The 24,755-nt window shown below is 41.3% G+C and overlaps 1 protein-coding gene across 1 annotated transcript in view; it reads left to right on the forward strand.

The window, feature by feature from the left end:
- The window catches only part of CCDC170 (coiled-coil domain containing 170), a 724,401-nt gene extending 723,879 nt beyond the window's left edge, over positions 1-522 (forward strand). Inside the window, exon 11 of the mRNA XM_044088859.1 lies at positions 111-522. Coding sequence (XP_043944794.1) covers positions 111-332 — 222 coding nt within the window. The 3' untranslated portion in view covers positions 333-522. The remainder of the gene's footprint in view (positions 1-110) is intronic.
- The last annotated feature ends 24,233 nt before the right edge of the window (positions 523-24,755 follow it).

The following is a 24,755-nucleotide window of genomic DNA, read 5'->3' on the forward strand; positions in this document are numbered from 1 at the left end:
ATGTTTATTTATAAAAACAATATTTCTGTGTTAATTGAGCTTGTTTAACAATGTTTTTTGTTGTTTACCTTAGAGACATTTGACACCATTATTTTATTTTGCATTTACAGCTGGTGGATTTCAGGGAAGTGGTTTCCCAGATGCTTGGACTCAACATTAATGCCCTTGCTCTCCCAGACTATGAAATAGTGAAACGTCTTGAGAAGTTGATTCAGAATCATCACTGTCATGCAGTTAACTGCTTGCATCTTGAGAAACCAGTGGAGGCGCTACATCATGGATGTCTGCCAGGACACAGCATACCAAGCCATATACTGTCAATCAGTCCATAATCAATTAGTACTCATTCTGAGAATATTCATGAATGCACTTTCTGAATAGGCTCTGAGGAATAATGAGATGTGGTATTCCAAAACTGATAATTTGGAAATATAATTCAAGGTGGCACAGTTTTTCATGAACATTAACTAGTTATGTATGAATCCCTTTGCGCAAATTAATATAAAAAGAGATTTATGAGAAGTCTCAGTCTGCAGATCTCATTTTTGGGACATACAAAGACAGACATGCATTTTTTACAGAAATGCAGTCAGCACTTACTATGGTCTTCCCACATAAAGTCAAACAAGTCTGAGTTATTAATGACAACGTAAGATGACCTGCAGCAGAAGGTACAGGTGGCTGTGCTGTATTTGTCTTTCTTTCCAATGCTGACATTTTTTCACCTGTTCTCTACAGATGATGTGATGCTGCTCATACCTTTTATACCTGTAACTCGTTTCTTTATATTGCAAACTATTCTGGAAAATGTTAATTTAGTTTTTGTTTGCACTTGCAATAGCATGCTGTCTTTTTTTGTCTTCTTATGAGTATAGAAAGAAGATATATTTAAATGACTGTCTTCTAGCCTTTGTGTGCTACTGTGCAGCTGCTTACATTACTTTGGACTGTGGGTTTTGCACAAGGAGTAATTCTGCCTGAGGACAGTATTCATAACAGTATTTATAACTTTACCCTCTCCCAAACTGTAGTGTGATCTTGGAGTTGGCATGCAAGATTTAAGGGGGATACAGAGGGGCTTACCCCTGCAAAAAATGTAGATTTTTTTTTTTACTTATGAGTTTTTCAGAAACTTGATCATATGGTCTCAACTATATGAATTTCGAGATTCTGAAAACTCAACGATATTGCTGGATGCAAAGAAAACAGACTTTCAATTATATTATAGTACCAGCAGCTCTACTTTTAAGTATGGAAATGGGCAGGTATACATACAAGTGGGGGATGAGATTTGCATTTTCTGGTAATTTGTACACATGCCATATGTTACTTTTCAAAACAATGTAAAGAAATAAGACATAAGCCATAAGAAGACATAAAATGAATGGATTTCTCTGTAGAACCCCTGTAGACCATAACATTAAACATTATAGATGGTCTGATTCAGAGTTAATACAGCTTTTGAAACATATATTTTGGTCATGGGTATGGTGCTTGGGACAGCTCATACTTCTCTTGCACTGAGCACTTTATGGGAGTCACGTATTTTGGTATGCTTTGTTGCAGAATCATGAGTCTAAGCTACAGGATGAATCTTCTTTGACAGAGATCCTAGGTTTTTATCCTGTTTAATACCAATTTGTTTCTATTTTATATTTTATTGGCTGTAAAACTGTCTTTCCCTTCTCTGAATGATGCAGTTTGAAAACTGACGTTTTGTAAACCTTTCATATATTTAAATGTTTCTTTTGTATGCAACAGCTTTGCAATTCACCTTCTTTTCTGCACCTTTCCAGCTAAGTTGAATTGTCTAATTCAGTTCAAGCTGAAGTTACATTGAAAAAGTGCATTTAGATCTATTAAAAATAATCCTTCCATACCTGTAACCTCCATGGTAATTTGACTTGGCTGCCATTCATGGAGATATGGCAATAAGGTTCTGAATATTGATCAAGCATTTTACCTTAAATGTTTTTATTGCTACAAAACAAAACTTTCTTGAACTCTCCCCTCAAGACAGTGCCACATATTTGCAAATTCTATGGCTTGCCCCTACCAAACTGATTCCTGAAACATGTTATGTTGAGCATGCTGAATGATAGAGGATGAACATTTCCAATATTCCAAAGTGTTTCTGCCTGCACTTTATATCCATTAGGTTCTACTGTAAGGCAATGAAGAACTGCATGCACTGGGGGTTATAATACACCATAGTCTGCCAGCTAGTGGAGAGGTTTAAGGCTATCAGCCAGTAACAAGCTGCTTCTTATAGTCCTTGTTTGATTCTTTGAACTTTAATTTGACTATTATGTGACTTTGACCAAGTCACTTACCCAGACAATGCTTTGGGGCATTTGGGAAACTGGATTTGGATCCTCAGTGATCTCCTGAACTACATGCCTAGAAACTAACTGTAAGCATAGTTTCATATCAGGAGAGGGGTTTACTCTTATAATGCATTGCACTTGACCCTCATGAGGGTTTTCCGAGCCAATTTTGGGAAAAAAGGACTCTGTTTTCTTGACATGCTTGATATTTTCTATTTATTTAAACACATCACTCTGGGATATTTTCCATGTCAGTTAAGCAGTTAGCAATTTTCAGCCATAGAAAAGTCTGAACTTGATTATAAACACTTTTCTGGATTATATCCACCATTTTTTGTACCTCCCTGATGTAATCCTTTCAGATTCATCCATTGTGGCATATTTTTGCTCTGGTATCTGACACCTGTCTTGGAAAAAAAAAAAAAAAAAAAAATATATATATATATATATATATATATATATATATATGGGTCCCTATCTATTCACCGACAATTCATTTCACTGACACTCATTTCGTCGACAGTTCATTTCGTCGACAGAAAGATGTGCCCCCTTCCCCAATGTTGTGCAACCCTGGAGTTGATATATATAGTTAGGGGGGGTGTGGGGGGCACAGACCCCACAATGGGGGGTGTGGGGGGCAAAGCCCCCCACCTAACAATTTTTGAAGGGGGCACATCTTTCTGTCGACGAAATGAACTGTCGACGAAATGAGTTTCAGTGAAATGAATTGTCGGTGAATAGATAGGGACCCATATATATATATAACATTTTGATCATGTCAAGTAGACCCATATATATATATTTATACATATATTATATATATATATGGGTCTACTTGACATGATCAAAATGTCAGTAGAACAACTTTTAAAATGCTGAGACCAGAAAAGAGAAAACTCACAATGCTGACACTTTAAATACCCAACATCCACAAAATCAAAAGAATAACATTCTGACTGACCTCCCAGTAAACGCAATTATGAAAGTAACAAATAAAACCATAACAACAGTTTACTATAATTTAAAAAAACAAACTACGTACCTAACCTCACCTACACCTCGCCCACCAACCAATACCCACAAAGCCAAAAACAATCCCGCTAAATATTCATGATGGTATCTACTGCACTGACATGAATATTTATTAAAGATTCCTAAACTCAATAAATACAGTTATTTTCTACTTTTAAATTTTTGCAGGGGGTCTGCACCCCCAACCCCCCACACCCTCTGCAAATTAAATATTCTAATTCTGAAATTGCACTACAGTGCGGAGATGAGCAGATTTCCTGTTCGTCTCAGCTGGCAAAATTGGCATTTGAAATGGTCAGTCTTCTGAATGTCATCATAGTGAAGTTTCACTCATATGAATCTTCACTTTTTTGGTATCAGCGTTGACATTTTGATCATGTCAGGTTGATATATATATATATATATATATATATATATATATATATATGTGTGTGTGTGTGTGTGTGTGTGTGTGTGTGTGTATGTGTATCTACATGGGTGCCAGACTGCTGATTGAACAGACAGTATGCCAACACCTGTCTGGTTGACACCATTTAGTTGACAGTGACAGATGGTTGACAGGTGTATGATATAGACAATTCATGGGTAGGGGAAGTTTCCCTTTCCTCAGGGATTGAGCAGTCCTGGAGCTGCTAAATATATTTAGCAGGGGGTGTGGTAGGAAATCTCCCCACATAGTCTGGTTCAGTTGGGCCCACTGTATTGATATTTGTGAATTCGATGTTATGACATCAATCTACTGGATGTTAGCATACTGTCAATTTGTGTGCCCAACACACACACACACACATCTTCTTCTTCTGGCTTTTCCCTGTTAGGGGTTGCCACAGTGGATCATCTGTCCACTCATGATTGGCAGTGAAGTTTTACGGTGTCAAGTTGCCAGCCCAGCAGCCAACCTTCCACAGAATGCACACACTCACACCTAGGGCCAATTTAGAGTGTCCAATCCACCTACAGCATGTGTTTGGGATGTGGGAGGAAACCGGAGCACCCAGAGGAAGCCCACGCTACCACAGGGCGGACATGACTCCACACAGAAAGTACCCCAGCCGAGAATCGAACCAGAGAACCTCTTGCTGTGAGGCGGCAATGCTAACCGCTGCACCACCGTGGCTGCCCACACACACACACACACACACACACACACACACACACACACACACACACACATAAATAAAAAAAAAATAAAAAAAATATATATACATACATATATATATATATATATATATATATATATATATATATATATATATATATAATGTGTGCAAACCATGCACACTTTTTTTATGAAAGAAAACATTTTATAACCTTGTATAATGAATCCTATTGGAAGACTGGGGGGTTCCTCTTTAGTATGTAGAAGAGAATTCAAAGCAGAAGCTTTCATAGGAAAATATATTCCTGAAAATATATTCCTAGAATTAGATTATTGGTTTATCACTGAAGCAACTGTGCTATGTTCAAACATTAATTGTTTGCAATTTTTTCTAAGTATTACAGTATACGTTATAAAGCTCAGTCACTGAATAATGTTGTACTATGTTAAACTTACTGTATTTCTATGTTATTGATAGAGCCTCTAAGAGGAAGTCCTATGTCTCCTTATCTCCAGTTGCTTTAATGAGAAGGACATCCTCATTTTTTATGTACTTTCATTTCTCAAAGTAAACCTTAGGTTTGTCCTCATGAAGTCTCGTTCTGTTGTACATTTTTTATCAACATTAAATAAAATCTGTTATTATAGTTACAATGGAGAAAAGAACAGAACAAGCTGGTGGATCTTCCACTTTCTGTGTTATAGACAGATAACCTCCTCATGATGTTTGAGTCTTTCTGGAAAGTGTCCCAGTGAATCAATATGTGGGATTATTGATAGTCCTAAATGTGTTGAATTAATGAACGAGATTTTCTCTCAGTGTCCTCAAAGTTATGTTCCATCTTGGAAGTGCCTTGGTATAAAAATGTATTGCACTTTCTTCCCTTCATATCTACCTCAGTAAGATAATACTTGCTGTTTTGGGATACCCGATGCTTCCAATGAGCTTTATAAAGTTTTATATCAGGTCATAGTACTGATTTATTTATTCTTTTCAGTGCTTCTCCCAACGCACATACAGTTTCACCTTTGGTAAGCATAAACTTATGAATTAGAGTAAGGTCACACCTCACTTTTAGACTGCATAACTGCAGTACAGTATATGATGCTTGTACAAAGGATACTTAATCAGCTTTCACTAGAAATTCTTTCACAAGCTGCTGTTGCTTTTCAGGAAAGGCTCCACTTGTCAGATCACTTCCATGAAGAATTCTTGCAACATTAAATTGTTATGTATTCTCTGTTTCCATCAGTCCAAAATGAGAAATAAAAGCATTGCTGCTTAAAATCATTGAATAGCTTGGCTCAGTTTATCATAATATGTATACTTTATTAATGAATTAATTGTCTTAAATCCAAAACTATCATGTCTGAAAAAAGTATATGCATTTTGATAATAAACTATATAAAAAGAATTTAAATAAAACACCAGAGATACATTTGAACATGCTAAATATCATATTGTTAACAATGTACTGCATTATCAATTCACTTTAATGAATGTTGTTAGTAATCTATATTACACTCTCTCCTCCTACAATAAATACAATTTTGCATGTAATAGATAGGAATATATTTTGTATTTTTATTTCCTTTTGAGGAAGTGCACTTTAGTTTTGTGCATCAAGAGATGTTTATTCATTTTTTGGGAATATTGAAACAGATCTAACGATAGATACTAAAACGATAACAGAAGAAGACACAAGCTGTACACAGAAGCTAAACTACCATTGTGCTGAATGTATGATTGTACTGCCATACAGTTCTGTGCAAGGAAACATAACATGATGTAACCATAACAAAAAAACCCATAAAATATAACAATTACAGAAGAATACAAATGCAGCGATATTGATGGACTGCTTTGAAAATGTCATCAGGGAAGAGCAAAAGGCTAATTAGCACATGATCCTGTGTATCTGAACATACAGTGAGTGTGTAAAGAGTGCATATGTTTCTGTCTGTGTGTGTGCCAAAGCGCACGTGTGTGTGTGTGTGTGTGTGTGTGTGTGTGTGTGTGTGTGTGTCTATGTGTGTGTGTGAAACAACCTATTTAGGCTATTAATGTTTCATTCTCTTTGGAATCCATGGTTCTGCCTGTAAATAATTTCCCTATAAGATACTCTAAAGCTATAAACATGGCCATCCAAAATGTTGCTCATGAGTATTGCTAATAGCACATAAAATGTTCAGGAGTATTGCTAAAAAAGCATAACATTTATACTGTATTCAACATATAGTTTCAGTCAGTGCAATGTTTTAGCTTCATATCTTTCATTACTGATTACAGTCTGCATGAAGACATGAATTGCTCCTTCCTGAGCAGTTTAGATAGTACTCAGTCAGAAAAAGAATTTAAAGGACTGTTATACTATCATGGCTACTTTCTTTGCTGCAAAATTGTGAAATCGCAACAGATAATAAGGAATCCAAATTAACTGTAAGGATTCAAAAAACATAAAAGTGTGCACATGTTGTTAGTTAATGGGCAGGATTCACAAAGCCTCCGTGTAAGAGTTACAAGGCTTACATGGAGGCTGCAGTTAAACGCTGTGACGTCAGCATGCCATGCATATTCATGAAGGCATGCTGACTCACACCCAAGGTTAACAAGGTCCATGTAAGACAGTAGGGGGCGTGTCCTTAGGGTGAGCCCTGCAAACGGACACACCCCCAGAAGAGTAACAGTCCCAAAAGTAAACCCCCACGACAGAGTCCGTGTAAATGTCAATAAACACAACACAACACATGCCCCCACAGACTAACATAAAATGTAAAAATGAACATGTTCTATTTTTTTTTATAACTTTTAAAGATGTTTGCCCGTGACTGCGCTCATTTGCGCGGGTGTGCCCGTCACTAAGCCACAGTTAGCAGTCAGTGGAAAAGCATATAAGATCTAAATATGCAAAGTAAGCCAAGAAGCAATAGCATAGCGGTAGAGATGTCGGCTGAAGAGGAGGCAGTCATGGTTTGAGCCCCACAACATCAATTTTTAATCCTAGTGAAATAAGCACAAAACAATTCCCTGACATATATGTACATGTATAAAATTATTTTTATATAAAATGTAATGAAATGGGCCATGTATTATGAAGAAATGTGTGAAAAAAAAAAAAACAAATGTCAGAAGTGCCCATAGCTGAGCTACACTCTAACAAGCTGAGTATATCTGCCCGTAGGTGAGCAGTGGTTTAACAGGTGTAAAATTTTCTACTTTCCACTTTCCACTACTTATACTCTACTTCAAAACTATCTCCTACTTCCTACCTACTTACTTGCTCTCCTTTCTATAACTAATCACTTCTAATTTCCCTTATTCTTAGCTCTCTTTTCTTTTACTTCCTACCTGTATCAATATCTGACAAAGTATTTTTTAACTTTATATAATGTCTTTGACTTTAACTGTGTGTGGTAATTATTTCATTTAATATCTTTATCTTACTTAGTATTTTATGTTTGTATAGGTATTTTTTGTTTTATTTTGTGGACTGTGTGAGTCAGTAATTAACTCACTTAGTAATAATAAGAAACTGTAGAGTTGTTAGTTTTTGTCTATTCAAACTTTCTTTAAAACACAAGTATGTTTCCTTTTTTGTATTCTCTGTGGAGCTTTTCTCCCCGGGCCTCTACTGAAAATGGAAATATCTCCAGCTAGACTAGCCCGGTCAACAAATGTAAAATAAATAAAATAAATAAAATGAGTGCCCATAGGTGAGCAGTGGTTTAACAGGTGTAAAATGAGTGCCTGTAGGTGAGCAGTGGTTTAACAAGTGTAAAATGAGTGCCCGGGGTTGAGCAGAGTTCTAACACGCTGAAACTGTGTGCCCATAGCTGAGCTGAGCGTAATATGCATGCTGACAACCAAACGGCGCGTAAGCCAGCATGACCCGTTTGCGCGGAGCTGGGCACCGCACCAACAAGCTAACCGACGAGCAATGTTGAGCAAGCTGTACCAAAACTGCCTTTACACAGACACACCTCCTAGCCTTTGTAGACAGTCATAAAATATAAAAAGCAATGGTCAGGCTTGAACTCAGGATACCATGCACCATAGTCAAAGTACTGAACCACTAAGCCATGACAGTTGCTCTTAGAAATGCAGTAATAGCATATATATATATATAGGAATGAATGGAAAGAGAAGCATGACAAAGCAGGTTTTGTGAAGCTGATACAGTTCCAAAATGGCCAATCACAGATAAGTGTGGGAAAAACAGCATATATAAGCCCCATAGGCGGGAATACACAGCATAACTGATTGTGGAACCGATTTGCAGTCAGGATGGCAGGTGTAGGAGAGGGTAGTTGCTTCCGAGCACAGAGGTGGGGCGTTGAGGAGTCCAAATATATGGTTTGGCTCCTCGTCCATGATCATGGGGCCCAACTCATGCAGGGCCAGGTCCTGTGGGGAGCATATAGGGCTGAGGTGTGAGACCGGTTGGCACATGATCTCACCAGTGCCACAGGAATACCAAGGACTGGTGAACAGGTCCATCACCACCATGCGGACCTGAAGAGACGGAAGCAGGACCAACTGAACCGTTGGATCCAGGAGGCCCGGCAAATGCCCAACGCCCCACTACTAAGTTACATGTAATTATTTATGTAGAAAGTTAACCTAGCTGATATTATGGAGATGTGTATTCCAATATTACTTCATTTATATTGCAGCTGCAGGTGTCCATTCTGCGAATCGTCGAGCCTATGCCAATAGGCTTGCGCGGTTGCGCCACCAGGCAGGTTAGTAATTCTCTCCCTGTAACTGTTAAAAAATATAAATATGACAGCTTGCAAAAGAGTGCAGTGTAGTCACCTATTAATATAAAGTGCAAAGTAACAGTGTAAGAGAGATTCTGCTAGTACTGTGTGATTGCATAAGTGTGATGCAGCCTGTAATCCAAAAATAAAAATGAAACAAGTCTGAAATAAAGATGTTCCACCTGTAATATAATAGTACATAACCTGCAGCAGGCTGAAAATTACAGCTACACAAGCTGAGTAAAACACATGTGTGAAATATATCCCCGTTTAAATTCTGAAACATGACACAAGTGAGGCTGTTGGAAAGGATTGTTATAACCAAGTAAAACATGTCAATAAAGCCTAGAATTAAGTACCATCCTGAATTGTAAAAATAAAACAAGTGAGAGTGTGAGAAAGAGGTATGAATCTACCAATAAAGTTGTAATAACTCCTGAATAAAGTATACTGCAGTCAGAACAGAATGAAATGAATGTGACAGGCACAACCAAACAGCAAAATGTGTGGAATAAAGTACTGAAGCTGGAATGTGTGTACCAAAATCTGGATATGTTGCTCTCAGTTTGCAATATGCAGATAGTATGGTTGTATGAAATACCAAACATCCACAGTTGTCTAGAGCCATATAAAGCAAATGTAGCAGGATGATGTAGCTGAACAGAGCCAGATATGAATGTGTATGAATAAAAATGAAATGTATATTGATGTAGCATTAACATTCCTATCACCAACATGCATAAGTTTACACATAGGAAACTGTAGTCAGACCTGTAGTGTGTATATATCTGCATCTAGTAGAAGTGTACAGCATATGTATAGGTATTTGAAGTTGTTAATGAAATATTTCTTCACCCTACCCTATAACCACAAATAATCCATTCCACGTGAAATGGGTATGTGTATTCACAATTAACTCCCCTGGACAATTGTCCTGTTGGTTCATACATATTTGCATGTACGTTGAAGCATGCGCCCTGTTCATACATCCAAACCTGATGGCCTGTTGCCATCACTCAACCCTGTATGTTGTTGGATTGTGTATTGTTGTTCAAATTATGCATGTGTTGTGCTTGCTGTTCAACGGCTTGAATTTATGGGTGTTTGGTTAATAGGAATAGTAATGCATGCTGTTACAACTAATTGTGAATGGTATTACATGTTACTAACCCAAACTGTCATTAAATAATGCAAAACATAGGATGACAGGGAAGGCGGGTTCCAGCAGACCCACCTCTCCCACCTCAGCTGGTGAGTGGACCTGGCAGTAGTGCCCAGGCCGGACCTTCCTCCGGTGGCCCTGTGCCACCTGCTGGTAGAAGCACTGCAGGGGATGGGGCTCGTCCCCCCTCTGCAAGCGTGGCCGGAGGAGAACATCCACTCACCCTCTGTAGTGTCTGGACTGTGGTGCATAGGGAGATTTGGCATGCTGTGCTTGGGCCCCTATGCCAGCTTGAGGCACGGGTGGCACAACTCATGGGCGTGCCTGCTGCCCATCCTGCACAGCCCCATCCTGGGCAGTGAAGGCACAGTGGCAACTGCCCATGGGTGGAGATCTCAGTTCCACTGTTGCCATCTGTGGGCTCATGGGCTCGAGATATCCAAACATCCGTCCCCGTCAATTGTGCAACCCCCCCACATGTGCCATACACCACCCCTGTATGCGTCTTGTTTGTCTTGTCTGTTAACCTTCCCTACCTACCTCCCCAGCTATACCGACTTCCTGTACCTGACATACTACTCTCACCTGAAAAAAAAAAAAAAAAGGGCACTCTGTACCCAGAAAAAAATTACGCCCCATACATAGCTGCCCATTTTGCACACATGTCTGCTGGACAGGTAAACTGGCAATTACAATTGGCTGTACAACAAATATTATTGTTGTCTTCACACCTCTCTCAGGGGTGGAAGGTTTCAAATTTCACACCAAATTACAAACATATGCACAGCTGTTGCTGACGAAGAAATGGGCAGCTATGGGCCTTTCCTACATCCCTCCTGCAAAACCCAAGCTTGTTTTTCTACTGGCATACCCTCTTTGTGCCCCCTTTTTCACCACTTTCCTATCTCCCCATTTTCTTTTCTTTAAAAGAAAATAGCACGGGTGTGCACGAGAGTAAGCACTTTTAAGCAGTAGTAAGCGGGTGTGTGCTTCTGTGCGCTTAGCTAAGTGTGTGTGTGCGAAGCTAAGCCGCAGTGCGCATGTGTGAGCTCCGTGCAAACCAGCGCTAACCTGCTTACAACTGCTTAAAAGTGCCTTAGTCACTCTGACAAGGCCTGTAGTTTTCTCAGTAGCAAAATAAAATACCTCCATCAGTCTCGAACCCAGGACCTTGGAAACACTAGTCTGCATGACTTACCACTAAGCCATGACTGCTATACAAGAGCATTGTGCTGAAAGAAATATATCATAAAATAGTAGGAATTAATGTAAAGGGAATATAGCAAGTCTAGTACACAAAGCATGTCATGTATATTTACTGTCAAATCTAGTGGATTTGTAAAATAGTACTGTGTGATGAGAAACAGCCATGCTAGTTGGTAGCTACTAGGTAATAATGTCACAGTAGCATCTGGCAAGCCACACACATACTCAGAGCAGGATAAACACTGCCATAGTTGAATAGTTAAGAGCCCAGACATAGCAAATGTGACTGAGTTACAGGGATGTCCCTGATGTGAAAACAAATGTCAACTGTGCCCCACCGACACCCTGTCAAATGTACTAACAGTAGGCAGAAAGGTGTATCTACACATGCAATGGTAACTATGAATTACTGAAAGTATGCACCACTTGCACGTCACAAATGGTGTAGTAATACATATGCTCGAAATAACCCACAGTCACAACTGCAGAATATCAGAATATTTCATTGGAGTATCCCACTGATATGTACCATTCCATGAGGCTGATAAAAGATGCACCTGAGAGTATCTGAGGCCTGCTCAGCAGCATGAGCAAATAGCCTTGTAAGTGTCAAGGCACACACCATGGCCAGACCACACTGCATGCAGTAACACCCTACCACAACAAACACATAGGGAATTGCTGCCCAAACAGATTTAGCAAGCATTACAAGCTGTGAATGTAAATGGAAAATAGGAAAGCCATAGCAACACATTACAGGAAAGACACCTAGCAGGCATACAAGGAGTGAATGTAAAGGCCAAATATTGAAGCTATAGCAACAGATTGCAAGAGCCACTGCTATATACCAGTTACACCACAATCCCCACAGGAAAGCACACACACCCATATACACAGTATTACTAGTCGTAGGTGTCAGTTTACATACACACAGAGAAGAGGACACTGGAGGAAGGAATACTCAGCTTACAGAACAACATGCATTGCAGTGTCTACAACACAGCCTGAAATATGAGAGGCATACCAACCCTTACACTCACAGAACAGTGTCCACAGCAAACCAGCATGGTCCCCACCCTGATAATCTGAAAGGGCTATGCCTACCTAACAGACCTTTTTATAGCACTGTCCTGAAATCAAAGTGAGAACTGCAATCACTACACAACAGGCTGCATGCAATTAGTAAATGCTGGCTAACAATTGGTGCAGAGGCCATCACATGGACATGTGCAGATACCTACAAAAGCATCCTGTACTCCTAGTCCACACATGCAATACTTTCATTGCACCCTCTGGAGGTAGAGACAGAGAGAGAGAGAGAGAGAGAGAGAAAGAGAAAGAGAAAGAGAAAGAGAAAGAAATAAAAAAAATAAAAAAACAGTAACAACAAAACGAAGAGGCTGACAGCAGGCCAAGTAACTGCAAGCCTATGCAAACAGCTGCAACAAACACAGGTAATATAAAGTACTAGTATAATAGTCTACATACTGTGAACCCTCCAGATGTGTTATTGGTCTGTATCTATGTATATGAAGATGTGCATAGGGCCGGGGACATACTGCAACTGTCACTGAAGGCTCTACATACATATGTATGTGAAGGTAGCTATGTGCACATAGCAATGTAGGTTGTAGTGCAATGTACAAGTAGGTTGTACAGTAATGGATGTTCATCAGTACGTTACTGTGTGTATACATATGTGGAACTAAAAAGAAGTATACATATATATATAGATATATATATACATCTATATATATACATATATATATATATATATATATATATATATATATATATATATATATATATATATACATATGTATATCGAGATATGTATGTATATATATATATATATGTATATATATATATATATATATATATATATATATAATATGCATATGTGTATACATAGATAGAGAGGGATGTAGAAATACATAGACATATATAGTTTCACAGTGTCATAGTTTAGTACTAGGCTATCTGCAGACAGTGTACACAATAGATATAGAAAATTGCGCCTCTGTATAGTAGTGACACAGTGAAGACCCCGTACATAATAGCATTAGTTTACTGTGCCTCTGTCTAGTAGTGACACAGAGATGACCCCTGGTGTAAACCTATGGTCTCCCATCCACTCATCAAGAATTCACATGAAGAGAGTCAGTGAAGGTCTCTGCCTAACATGAACTGGGATCCTGTTCCACAGTATGGGAAGCCTCTGAGTTATGGATCTGTCCCTACAGCATGTCCTATTCATATTTGTGCTGAGGTTTAAATCTGTAGCTGAAATTGGATTTTACGAGGTGGAACATGTCCATCAATTTCTGATTGGACATGGCCTTGTACGTCAGGCACAGATCACCTCTAAGTAGGCGGTATGCTCTGGAATAGAGCAGGAGTTTCTTTAGTCTGGCAGCATATGACATTTGTTGGAGACCCTTGATCCTCCTGGTGAGGTACTTATGGGGTCCCCCTAGCTGTTGCAAGTGCCAGGTGAGGTACATACCAAATGGGGCATAGTACACAGTCATGGGCCTGATAAGGGAGGAGTATAGGGGTACAATGACCTCTTTTGATCTGGATGTGAATCCCTTCATGAAAAGGTGGGCAAGGTAGGAAGTCTATCTAACCACTTTGGCAACGTGGGTGTCAAATGAGAGGTCAGTATCGAGTTGTGTCCCCAGGTCTCTGATTACTTTGTCTGTACTCAGTGGGTTACTGTCTATGTGATAATATGTGGGTACCTTGTCCTTCTGAAAGGGTATGACTATACATTATTTGGCATGCAGTTTAAGGCCATGACTCCGGCACCAGTTGTCGGTTTCAGTGAGGCCTTTCTGTAGGATGTATGTGTCAGCTGGTGTATTGACTATGGCGCCTAGTATGCAGTCATCTTTGAACATTGTCAGCCACTACCCTCCCATGTTTGCTTCCACATCTGAGAAATAAATGCCGAACATGAGGGGTCCCAGGACAGAGCCCTGTGGGACACCACTTGTGACTGGCTCTGAGTCTGACATGGCACCAGTGATTTTGACTTTAGGGTTTCTATCTGTTAGCCGGTTTGCAACCCATCTTGTGACATATGGATTTACATTTAAGCTGTTGAGCATGTCTATGATGCCAGAGTGGGGTATTGTGTCGAAAGCTTTAGCCAAGTCCAGGTAGGCTGTATGGACCGCTGTGCCCTCATCAATGGCTCTAGTGACTGATTTGAAAAGGTCAACCAGGTTCAAAAGGCAGGATCTGCCCTCTACAAAGCCGAACTGGGTGAGATCAAGTGTCTGTAAGTCCCCAATGTCTCTGTGGATGAGTTCCATAATGATTCTTTCCATAGCGTTGCAGACCAGGCTGGTTAAGCTTATGGGGCGGTAGTTACCAGGGTCTGTAGAGGTGCCTCCTTTGTGGAGTGGGACTACTGTTGCTGTATGCCAGTGTCCAGGTACATATGGTGTAGTAAGGCTATGGTTAAATAGCATTTTATGTGCGGGTTTAGCTCCTCTTTGAGTTCACGTAGCACACAACCTGCGATACCGTCGGGTCCCATTGAGCTGTGTTTATAGCTTTGCTGAGGGCGGTTCTCAGCCGGACATCTGAGATAACAGGGAGGTTACAATCAGCTGGGATAAGTAATTCCTCATGTGGGGGTGAGGGAGGGGAGAAATCTGCACTGAACCTGTCTGCCAGAATGTTGGCAATATCTGTGTGTTCAGTGTAGCTTTTGTCACTGTGAACTAACTCTGAACATATCTGAGGGTTTCCACCCAGGTGTCTAACATAGCAGAGGAAGGCCTTGTGGTTATCTGTAGTGTCTATAGTGATTTCCCTCTCATTGTTGGCCTTGCATGTTTGTATGAGAGAATGTAGCTTTCTACTAGTGCTGATCAGAGATGCCTTATCTTTATGGAATTCTGCTCTGTCGTGCAGTAGCTACCTTCTGTTGTTATGCAATTTGTTCATGGCTGGGGTCCACCAGACAGGATGCCTGCCCTTGGTGGAGAGGGTCTTGGTTTTATTTGGGATTGCATGATCCATGCATTCTTGGAGATGTCCGTAGAAAGCATTTGTGAAGGAGTCTGCATTGTGGGATGTGGTTTCCACTGGCCCAGTGGGCTTAAAGGATACCAACTCAGTTTTAAGAAGTGTAAAGTCGGCATTTGAGAGGTTTCTCACTGTAGTCTTTTGTGTTGTGGGGGAGGTGGGATATGTATATCCAGGGTGATTAGTCTGTGGTCAGATGTGACTAGTGAGGGGTATACTTATGGTGTGTAGCACATTGTCCCCATGTTTGTGATGATCAGGTCTAGTATATTATCTCCCCTTGTGGGAGAGGTGACTAGCTGTTCCATTGCATTTGACTTAGTGAATTCCGGGAACCTTTGGGCTAGGGTGTTTGGGCTAGAATAATGCACCCAGTGTATGTTAGGGTAGTTGAAGTCTCCCAATATGATGGTGTGTGGTGGGACATTCATATCCTCCAATGTCTTCAGGAAGGCTGACTGTGGTTCCTGAGATAGGGAGGGTGGTCTGTAACATGCTACCAGTTGTATAACAGGTTTGCCTACGGTTATTTGCACCTGGATGGTCTCTGATGCTTCATGTGTTGCCACTAACCTGGAGGTGTGGGTGTCCTTCATGAATATGGAGACTCCCCCTCCCTTTTTGTTTTGACCCGAGTTTTGGGGCCAAAAAGCATGATACAAGGTATAGCCTGGTACTGCTGGTGTGCTCTCAGGAGTCTTGAACCAGGTTTCACTTACTGCACAGACATCGAGATTGATAGAATATGTATGTACAGATATCTGTAATATACACATACATATATAGATATATGTAGATACATATACATATACAGATAGATCTGACTGACAACAGATATGTCTGTATATGGCTATCTCTCTCTCTCTGTCCCACTCCCTCTCACTCTCACTCTCCCTCTGTCTCTCTCTCATTCTCTCTCCCCCTCTCTCCCCATATCTATATGTATATAACTACATCTATATATACATATTATATATATATATATATATATATATATATATATACACACAAATATATATATATATATATATATATATATATATATATATATATATACAGATATATAAATATATATATATATATATATACTGTGTGAGGCACATGTGTGCAGATGTATTGCAACAGGTGCCTGGTGACAAAGACATGGAGTGAACACCAGTGTGGATACTGGAGTACCATACCCCATTCCAAAACACTGACACCAGTAACCACCACATGTGTGCATGCCTGCCCACCACTGCATGTGTCAGGGGGGAACAGGGGCAACAAGTGTACAATAGGCTCCCCACTGATATACACAGTGGCACACTAGTCCTGTAATACCTGTACATAGAATGTGTCAGCGGACATGGTGTGTCAGCTATGGACATGTAGGTCACTATACCCCTCTACACCCCACAATGTCCTACACAGTATGTACCTCCCATGACAGCTACAGATATGGAGAAGGACACAGAGATACGCAAGTAACTGTGTCAATGCACTCAAACACATTACCTATGCAGAGTGACTGACAAGACCACAGAGCGCACACAGACTACCTACAAAGAGGTTACCACTGCTGGATATACATAGTTCGGTCACACCCATGAAAGTTGTCTAACAACCATGGTAACACCTCCAACATCCACAACACAAATTACCTATGTCTGTCATCCTTGTCACTGCAGTATAGAGCACATGGTGGAGGTACAGGTCCCTACCCACAGATACGACATACCCTGGAGTAAACCACACAGAATTAAGAAGCAATGCTCCCCATGAGTACATGTCAGACATACTCCTGCTGAATGTTATGCAGATAGGTATTATGCCATATGAGTCACCCTGTGTAACTGTTTGTAAGGAGCAGGTATGATCATAACACATGTGTCACAAGGGGCAGTGTAGCATAACAGTATGCTGCTGTAGGCCCAGGGCCAAAGGCACACTACCTACCTAAGACACAATGCACACCCATGAACACATTGCAAACCAAATATGTGAAGTGGAATGAGTGTGCCAGTGATTGGGTGCATGTTATGTACTGGTGTGATTGCTCACCATGACTGTCTGTCTGTCATGGTAGTGTGTGTCCTTGGTGTGAGGCCAGAGACAGATGTGTGAGGTATTGTGATCAACACATACTACATTGCCATATGTTGTGCTGTGTTACCCTGTATGTCACTGTGGTGTAGGTAGGGTTATGGCAAGTAAGAGTAGTGTGCATTACCAGTGAAATATGTAACGTGCATTGCGTGCAGTGCATGGGCTGATAATGTTCCCCATACAGTACCTTGATACAAACCCCCAGTGTGAGATTGTGCATTCAACCTGAACCAGTGTGCTGACTGCTGCAGTATACTAGTCTGTCGTATGGAGTGTGCCAGGTACTGTTGCACAGTTGTCGGATGAGCACTGATATCTGGTCATTTACATGTGTATCCCCCAATAGACAGACAGATGCTATATATGGGGGTTAAGTTATATCACTACAGTCGAGTATTATGTGTATTATGTGTGCCATAGTTTGCTGACATATATTGCTGACATATTTTCCTTCTCCTTTTCAGGGCCATGGTTCACCAGCGAAACCCTGTGTACTCCACTGCAGAGGAGGAAGAGATACACCTGAGCCTGGTGCGGGATTTCACAATACTCTTTTCCGGCACCAGACAGAACCAGCAGGAGAGGGCTGCACTGTGGCAAGACCTGGTCTGTCGGGTAAATGACATAGGCACACATAACCGGACATATGAGCAGGTACCCCATCACTGCAGTGATTTAATTAGAAATGTCCATCAGCGTGCGTCGGATATCCACAGGCAGCAGCTTGCCACAGGTGGTGGGGTGTCTAGACATCCCCCCCTCACCAAACTGGAGGGACTACTCCTAAGTGTTGTGGCTCCAGCCCAACAGCAACAGCAGCAGCATACATGTGTAATGATGGAGGCTGGAGCCACCCAGCAGCAGGACACGGAGCATGCAGGTAACATGCCATGTGTATAGTTGACCGTTCTGTACACTGTTAGGTTATGCATGTGTGAGGTGTGTCCTCATTTTGTAGCTGTAATCTTGGTAATTATTGTGCAAGAGTGATATTTCCAATATCAGCAGTAGACCTGTGGAAGCTTACTGTTGCACTACTGAACTGTATCATACCCACAGTATCAATGGCACAGTTGTGCCTACTGACAATAAATGTCTCATTTCTGCAGGTCCCTCTGGTGTAACAGCAAGGCAGCCTATCCATGCTGGTGAGTGTGTAATGCCATTACCTTCAATACTCTTGATACTAACAGTAATAATAGGCTGAAGCAGTAGTGCTATGTGTTTGATTGCAGGTGTGTTTGTGTCTGTGTGTTGATATCTCATATACTGAGGTGTGTGCATGTGTGCATGTGTGCATGTGCCCATGTGTGCATGTGTGCATGTGCCCATGTGTGCATGTGCCCATGTGTGCATGTGTGCATGTCCCCATGTGCCCATGTGTGCATGTGCCCATGTGTGCATGTGTGCATGTTTGTATGTGCCCATGTGTGCATGTGCCCATGTGTGCATGTGTTCATGTGTGCATGTGCCCATGTGTGCATGTGTGCATGTGTGCATGTGCCCATGTGTGCATGTGCCCATGTGTGCATGTGTGTATCTGAGGTGACATTGTGTACTCATTGTAAACTGTGTTTCCTGTCTTACTCCCACAGGTTCTGGTGCTGCTCTGGTGTTGTGCAGCAGGGAATCTGAATCAGCTGCTGTAGATAGTGATAATGATGATACCTGTGTAATGGCACAGCTAGGTGCCAGGGTCCGTCATTGGTCAGCCAATTGACACTACACAGCTGTTGACCCCATCAATGCGCACAGTCATCCTGCCAATACATCCTTTGTCTCCAATGTCCCTAGGTGATGGACAGGATACAGTGGGCATTGACCAGGGTAATGTGGTATCGGTGGCACATGCATCCCCACACAGCAGCCATGGCCAGGGTCCTGACATGGTACCACACAGGCAGACGTCCAGGGGTTCTCGTGAGAGCATCCGTGGGCATACCTCCCCTGGCAGACGTGCCCACAGAGGTCTTTCAACCTCAGCTATGTTTCGGGCTGTAATGCAGGCACAGTCACGTATGGAGTGGTACACCAGACAGGGTCTGAGGGAGCTGAGAGCATATCGCACAGCTATGAGTGACAGTATGCGTGATGTTGCGGCTGCCATCCGTAACTTCACCGAGGTCATTGACAGACGTTGGGGGGACACATTAGATTTGTTCCACAACTACATGTCCATGAGCCAGAGCAATGGTGGACGATTGAGGCATCGACGTGGCCATATGCCAGCAACAGCATCAGCTGACAGCCATCGGGGACGACAACAGGCCCGCGGCCACTCACATAGTGCCAGCAGCAGCCCCAGCAATGCTCTGGACAGTCCCAACAGGGATCTGTCTACAGTCACCAACCACCTGCTTCTGATGACAGTACCCAGTCTGGCTTAGTACCTGATACAGTCCGTAGCACCCCTGCCCGGCACAGGTACCGTGTCCGTGGCCACAGACAATGATCTGTATGACCTGGCAGGTACAGTCTGTGGCTGTCCACAAACACCTGTATATGGCAGCCATGAGGTGGGACTGTGTGCATGCATACACACATGCAAATTGATAACACCTAGGGCTACCGCATACACGCACACACTGCATCAACATTGCCCCATCTTGTACTGCTGTCCCTCACCAACAAACACACACAGACATGTCAGTTGGTTGTATCAGTGGCAGACTCAGGCATACCAGGTACACACCCTGTGCATATGATGAAACTGTGCCACCTCCTGCAATCTGTAACATCGGTGCAGGAACAGATTAACATGGTGCTGATGCACAGGGTGACTACATAGAAGTGTTGTAATAGTATAATGTTGACAACAGTACAGTGTAATGATATCATTGTGGGTATATACCAGCATGCCTGATGCAGTTACAGTATGAATGTCATTATATTGTTTTGTACACCCATAATAATTACCATAGTGTACTGTCTGCACATCTTTGCATACTGGTGGTGAGGCTGTTAAGAGATGGCCACCTACATAGGTAGCACAGGGGATACGAAAATGTACATATTGATACTCAATGATGTTCATGTCAACTGTGAGTTGCGTGCTGTCCACACTCAACTCTGCAATGAGGATGTTTGAAGATGTTGATATCTGTGCAGTAATACACAACAGGTTGAAGACTCACAAGAGCACACTAGCACTACAATGTCACACCTCATACCATGCATGACAGCACCAAAACACAGAACTAACTATGACAGGAGGGAGAGTCTCCATACATGTCAAGGATACTGTGGTGCCAGGTCAGGTAGCATACATCATACTAAGTCTGGAACTGCTGAGTGAGGGCTCAGTGTCTGTTATTTGAAATGTGTATTATTGCAGGTATGAGCACTTGGGTGTCAGGCCAGTTATTCAACATTACAAAGGTACGTGGTCTATACACTTGTGGGGGGTGGGGCTGGACCCAGCCCGTCTGACCTGTGAATGTCTGGGTACAGGCTTATAGTGCCTGCATATATGCACTGTTACCTACTGGAAGTCATACACCTTGTTTGTTGTAGCATAGTCTAAATACAGGCCTGCTGACTAGCTTTGTTTGTATGCATGTTTGCTTGTTATGTTCCTGAAACACTGATTCCACCTGCAGTGCAGATTTACAGTGCCTCTGTGGATCCCTAGTGACATCTGTATTGCTTACTGTACTGATGTCCATGTCTCACTTGACAGAATGTCACTGTTTGTCCTGTTTGCATGTAGGTTGCCTGTAACACATTGCATATGACTTACCTCGCATTTGCTCAAGACAGCATTCATATATGCCAGCACTAACATATCAGGAGCACTACTCCCTCACATACTCACCTTGAGTACCTTGTTCCCCATTGGCCCTATGTGTTGTTACTTAGTATGGGATTCACAATGCTATGGTAGCATGTGCAAAGGTCACCTATCAATCTACTCTCTGGTCCAGTTGGTGAATCTGTGAGTCATGTGGCAATGTTACAGCTGCCTCATGTACACAGACAACCCTCTCCCCTTCCCATACACTTACAACACATGTGGGAGATGCAACCACATAGCCAAACTGGGGGCTAAGCTCTCTTAACTCAGTACTGGCATACCCTGTCAGGTGGAGTGGGATACTACAGTGAATACAGTACCAGTCTCACATAGACCTGCCACGACTGCAGTCCAAACACAGAAACACACAGGTACATTCTTGGACTCTCAGAATAGCATCCTGCCTGAGCAGCTGACACCTGCAAAGCAGACACACAAGCAAACATTAAGCCAGAGCAGAGCACGTGCAACACATAGCTCACAAAGCCTGTGTGCTAAACAGTCACAGGCCATACAGCTTGACAACACACCTGCTACAGTTGTATGAGGTACCTCTATCATCAGGAACACTGAGGTCCTGCTCACCAGTCTGAACAAGGTGAAGGTCACGCTCAGATGCCCATCGGGCACTATGATCCACCACATAACACAAGCATACAGGTCACTCCAAGGCATGTAGAAATATGACTCCGTCATTGTCTGTGCCAGTGTGTATGACCTGTGATGCACCTCCCTGGACTACATGTTAGGGGACATAGAGGGGCTATCTGAGCTTGTGGCACAGGCTGGTATGACCCTGACCTTGAGTAGCATCTTACCCTCACCAAGAATGCTGCCACAATATGTAGACAGGATGATCAGTTTCTACAATTACCGTATGTTTTGGTGACATTCAAAGGGGATCCAATGCCTGTCAGTGTGGGATTACATCAGTGGCGGCTGGTGACTTCAAATCAAAGGGGTGCTGCAGGAGACAGCTGAATGGGTGGGGTCAATGGGAAGGGGTGCTGCCAACTAGAAAGGGGAGGAGCTATGCTCAAAACCACAAAAACTAAATATACTGCCCTGGGTGCCATACCGCCATTATGAGAGTCCAATCAAGACAAAATGAAGTGTAGAAGAATAAAAATATTTCAGTGCATTGGCTGCATGACAGCTTAATATCTAGATGGAAACAAAAAAGGTTGTGAGGCATGAAAAAATAAATTACTTTTTTTTAAATACATTAATGGAATGCCAGTCAAAATCAAGTATAAGAAAAACAAGCAGCACTCAACTCAAACCACTTCTTGCACTACAGTTCTAATTATAATTTATATTCAGCTTTATTAAAGTACCAAGTAACACGCTGAAAGTAGAAATCTCTGATGCCCCCACTTGTAAAAATGTTCCTTATCCAAAAAAAGACCTGCTGCTTGACATCTACTTGTTTCATGGGGAAAACATGATCAAAGTAAAAAATGAAAAGCAAACAAGAAATAAGCTCAAGATACATTGCTTAAAAGGATTACTGTACAGGTTATGGACCACACAATTGGCATTCTGTTTACGCATAAAGCCTGCAGAGATGACTGGAAGTCTCCAAGTGTAATGAGACTCTTAAAATAATGTAATCCTGTTCTTTATTACAAATACTGGCATATGCATTTCAATACCTAAGGCTTATACATTATCTGGTTAAGTATTCTCTACATGGCAACAGAAAGGCTTTCAGTGTTGGCAATTCTTTAACAGTATGCTTATTAAAGCTTACTTGCATCTTGCAATCTCAGCCAAGCTTACCTGATGGTCATTAAAGTATTGCTACTTAAACACAGAGCAACAGGCACTTTGGGTAATAAGCATAAATCAACAGTACAAAAAATATGACAGAAACCAGACCATTCTGTAAAAATCAAGGACAGATGAAAAGCCACTCTAGTACTTGTGTCTACCTTGGATGGGGGGCATACTCTGCACATTTACACTGCATAACTACTCCTTGCCTTGCTTCGACACATCCAGAGTCACTACATGGGGGAGTGGGGTGCAACAAGTATGTCACAGTTTGAAATGTCTCTGGCTGACTTGTGATGGCCCTGACACCTTTGTCATACCTCTCAACCTCAGAGCAAGAAATCTGGATAAAGTCATACAAAGAAATGGGACAAAGGCCCAAAAATTAAGGACAATTTTAAAAATATTGCTCTTATAAACTTAGAAAGATAATAGAGGTCTTGCATTAGTATGAATTTTCTGAATGGTATGAAATCTGAAACTCAAATGTCTGTCATTATTTTCTAACTTCAGTCTTTAATGATTTGTCACTAATTTGCCAAAAAAACACAATTTTATGAAAAATGGACCAAAAATGTGATGTAAAAATATAAAATAGCAACACAATACAGCTGGGAACCTGTCAAAGAAGGGGTACTTTAATATTAGTACCACTAACTTGAGCGGCTGACAAAATAAAATAATCTACATGCATTTCTAAAATAAAAGTAATCTAACGGATTATTACAGTTATTTCTTAATTATAAACCCTCCATGTTTTCTTTCAAAATTGCTATTTTGTGGAGGGATCATTAGGGGAAGAGCAACATTTTGAGCCAAAATCAGGGACAGTTGAGAGGTTTGGCTATGCCTAATTCTGTAAAGCAATTTATTTGCATGTACCTCTCAACCTGTTAATGCAATAAATCAGGACAAGGCCAAATATACTGGGGGAACATATAAACGGTACTAAAAATTGCTCTTGTATAAACTGAGACAGTTGATAGAACAGGTCTTACTTTAGCATGTATTTTTCCGAAGGTTATGAAGTCTGAAACTCAGTGTGTCATTAGTGACTCAATTCCTAAATGATTTGCCAGAAAACCACAAATTTTATGAGGAACAAACCAAAAATAAGAAGCAAAAAATCTATTCATTCTTTGAAAATCTGGACAGTTGGGAGATATGGTTCAGTTGGGGCTGCCTAAGTTTGCTGCCCTTCCCCCTCACAAAACCATGGTCGAATGGAGCCTCCCCCTGCAGCCATTCCAATGATCCATTACTTGGCTGTTTCACTCCATTTACCATAAACACTAATGTGCATACTGATTTACTTCTATGATGATTTGAACTTCATTTGAAAGTTTTATTTTGCATTTTACAGCACAAACACTAAGACATCTGCTAAACAAACTTGGCATTAAAACTTCTCTGCCATTGAAACTCACATTCATTGAAACAACATTGAAACCCACATTCAAAGAAAAT

This window comes from Protopterus annectens, chromosome 1.part0 (assembly GCF_019279795.1).
Source record: "Protopterus annectens isolate FY-2018-M chromosome 1.part0, PAN1.0, whole genome shotgun sequence".
In the NCBI taxonomy this organism is placed as follows: Eukaryota; Metazoa; Chordata; order Ceratodontiformes; family Protopteridae; genus Protopterus; species Protopterus annectens.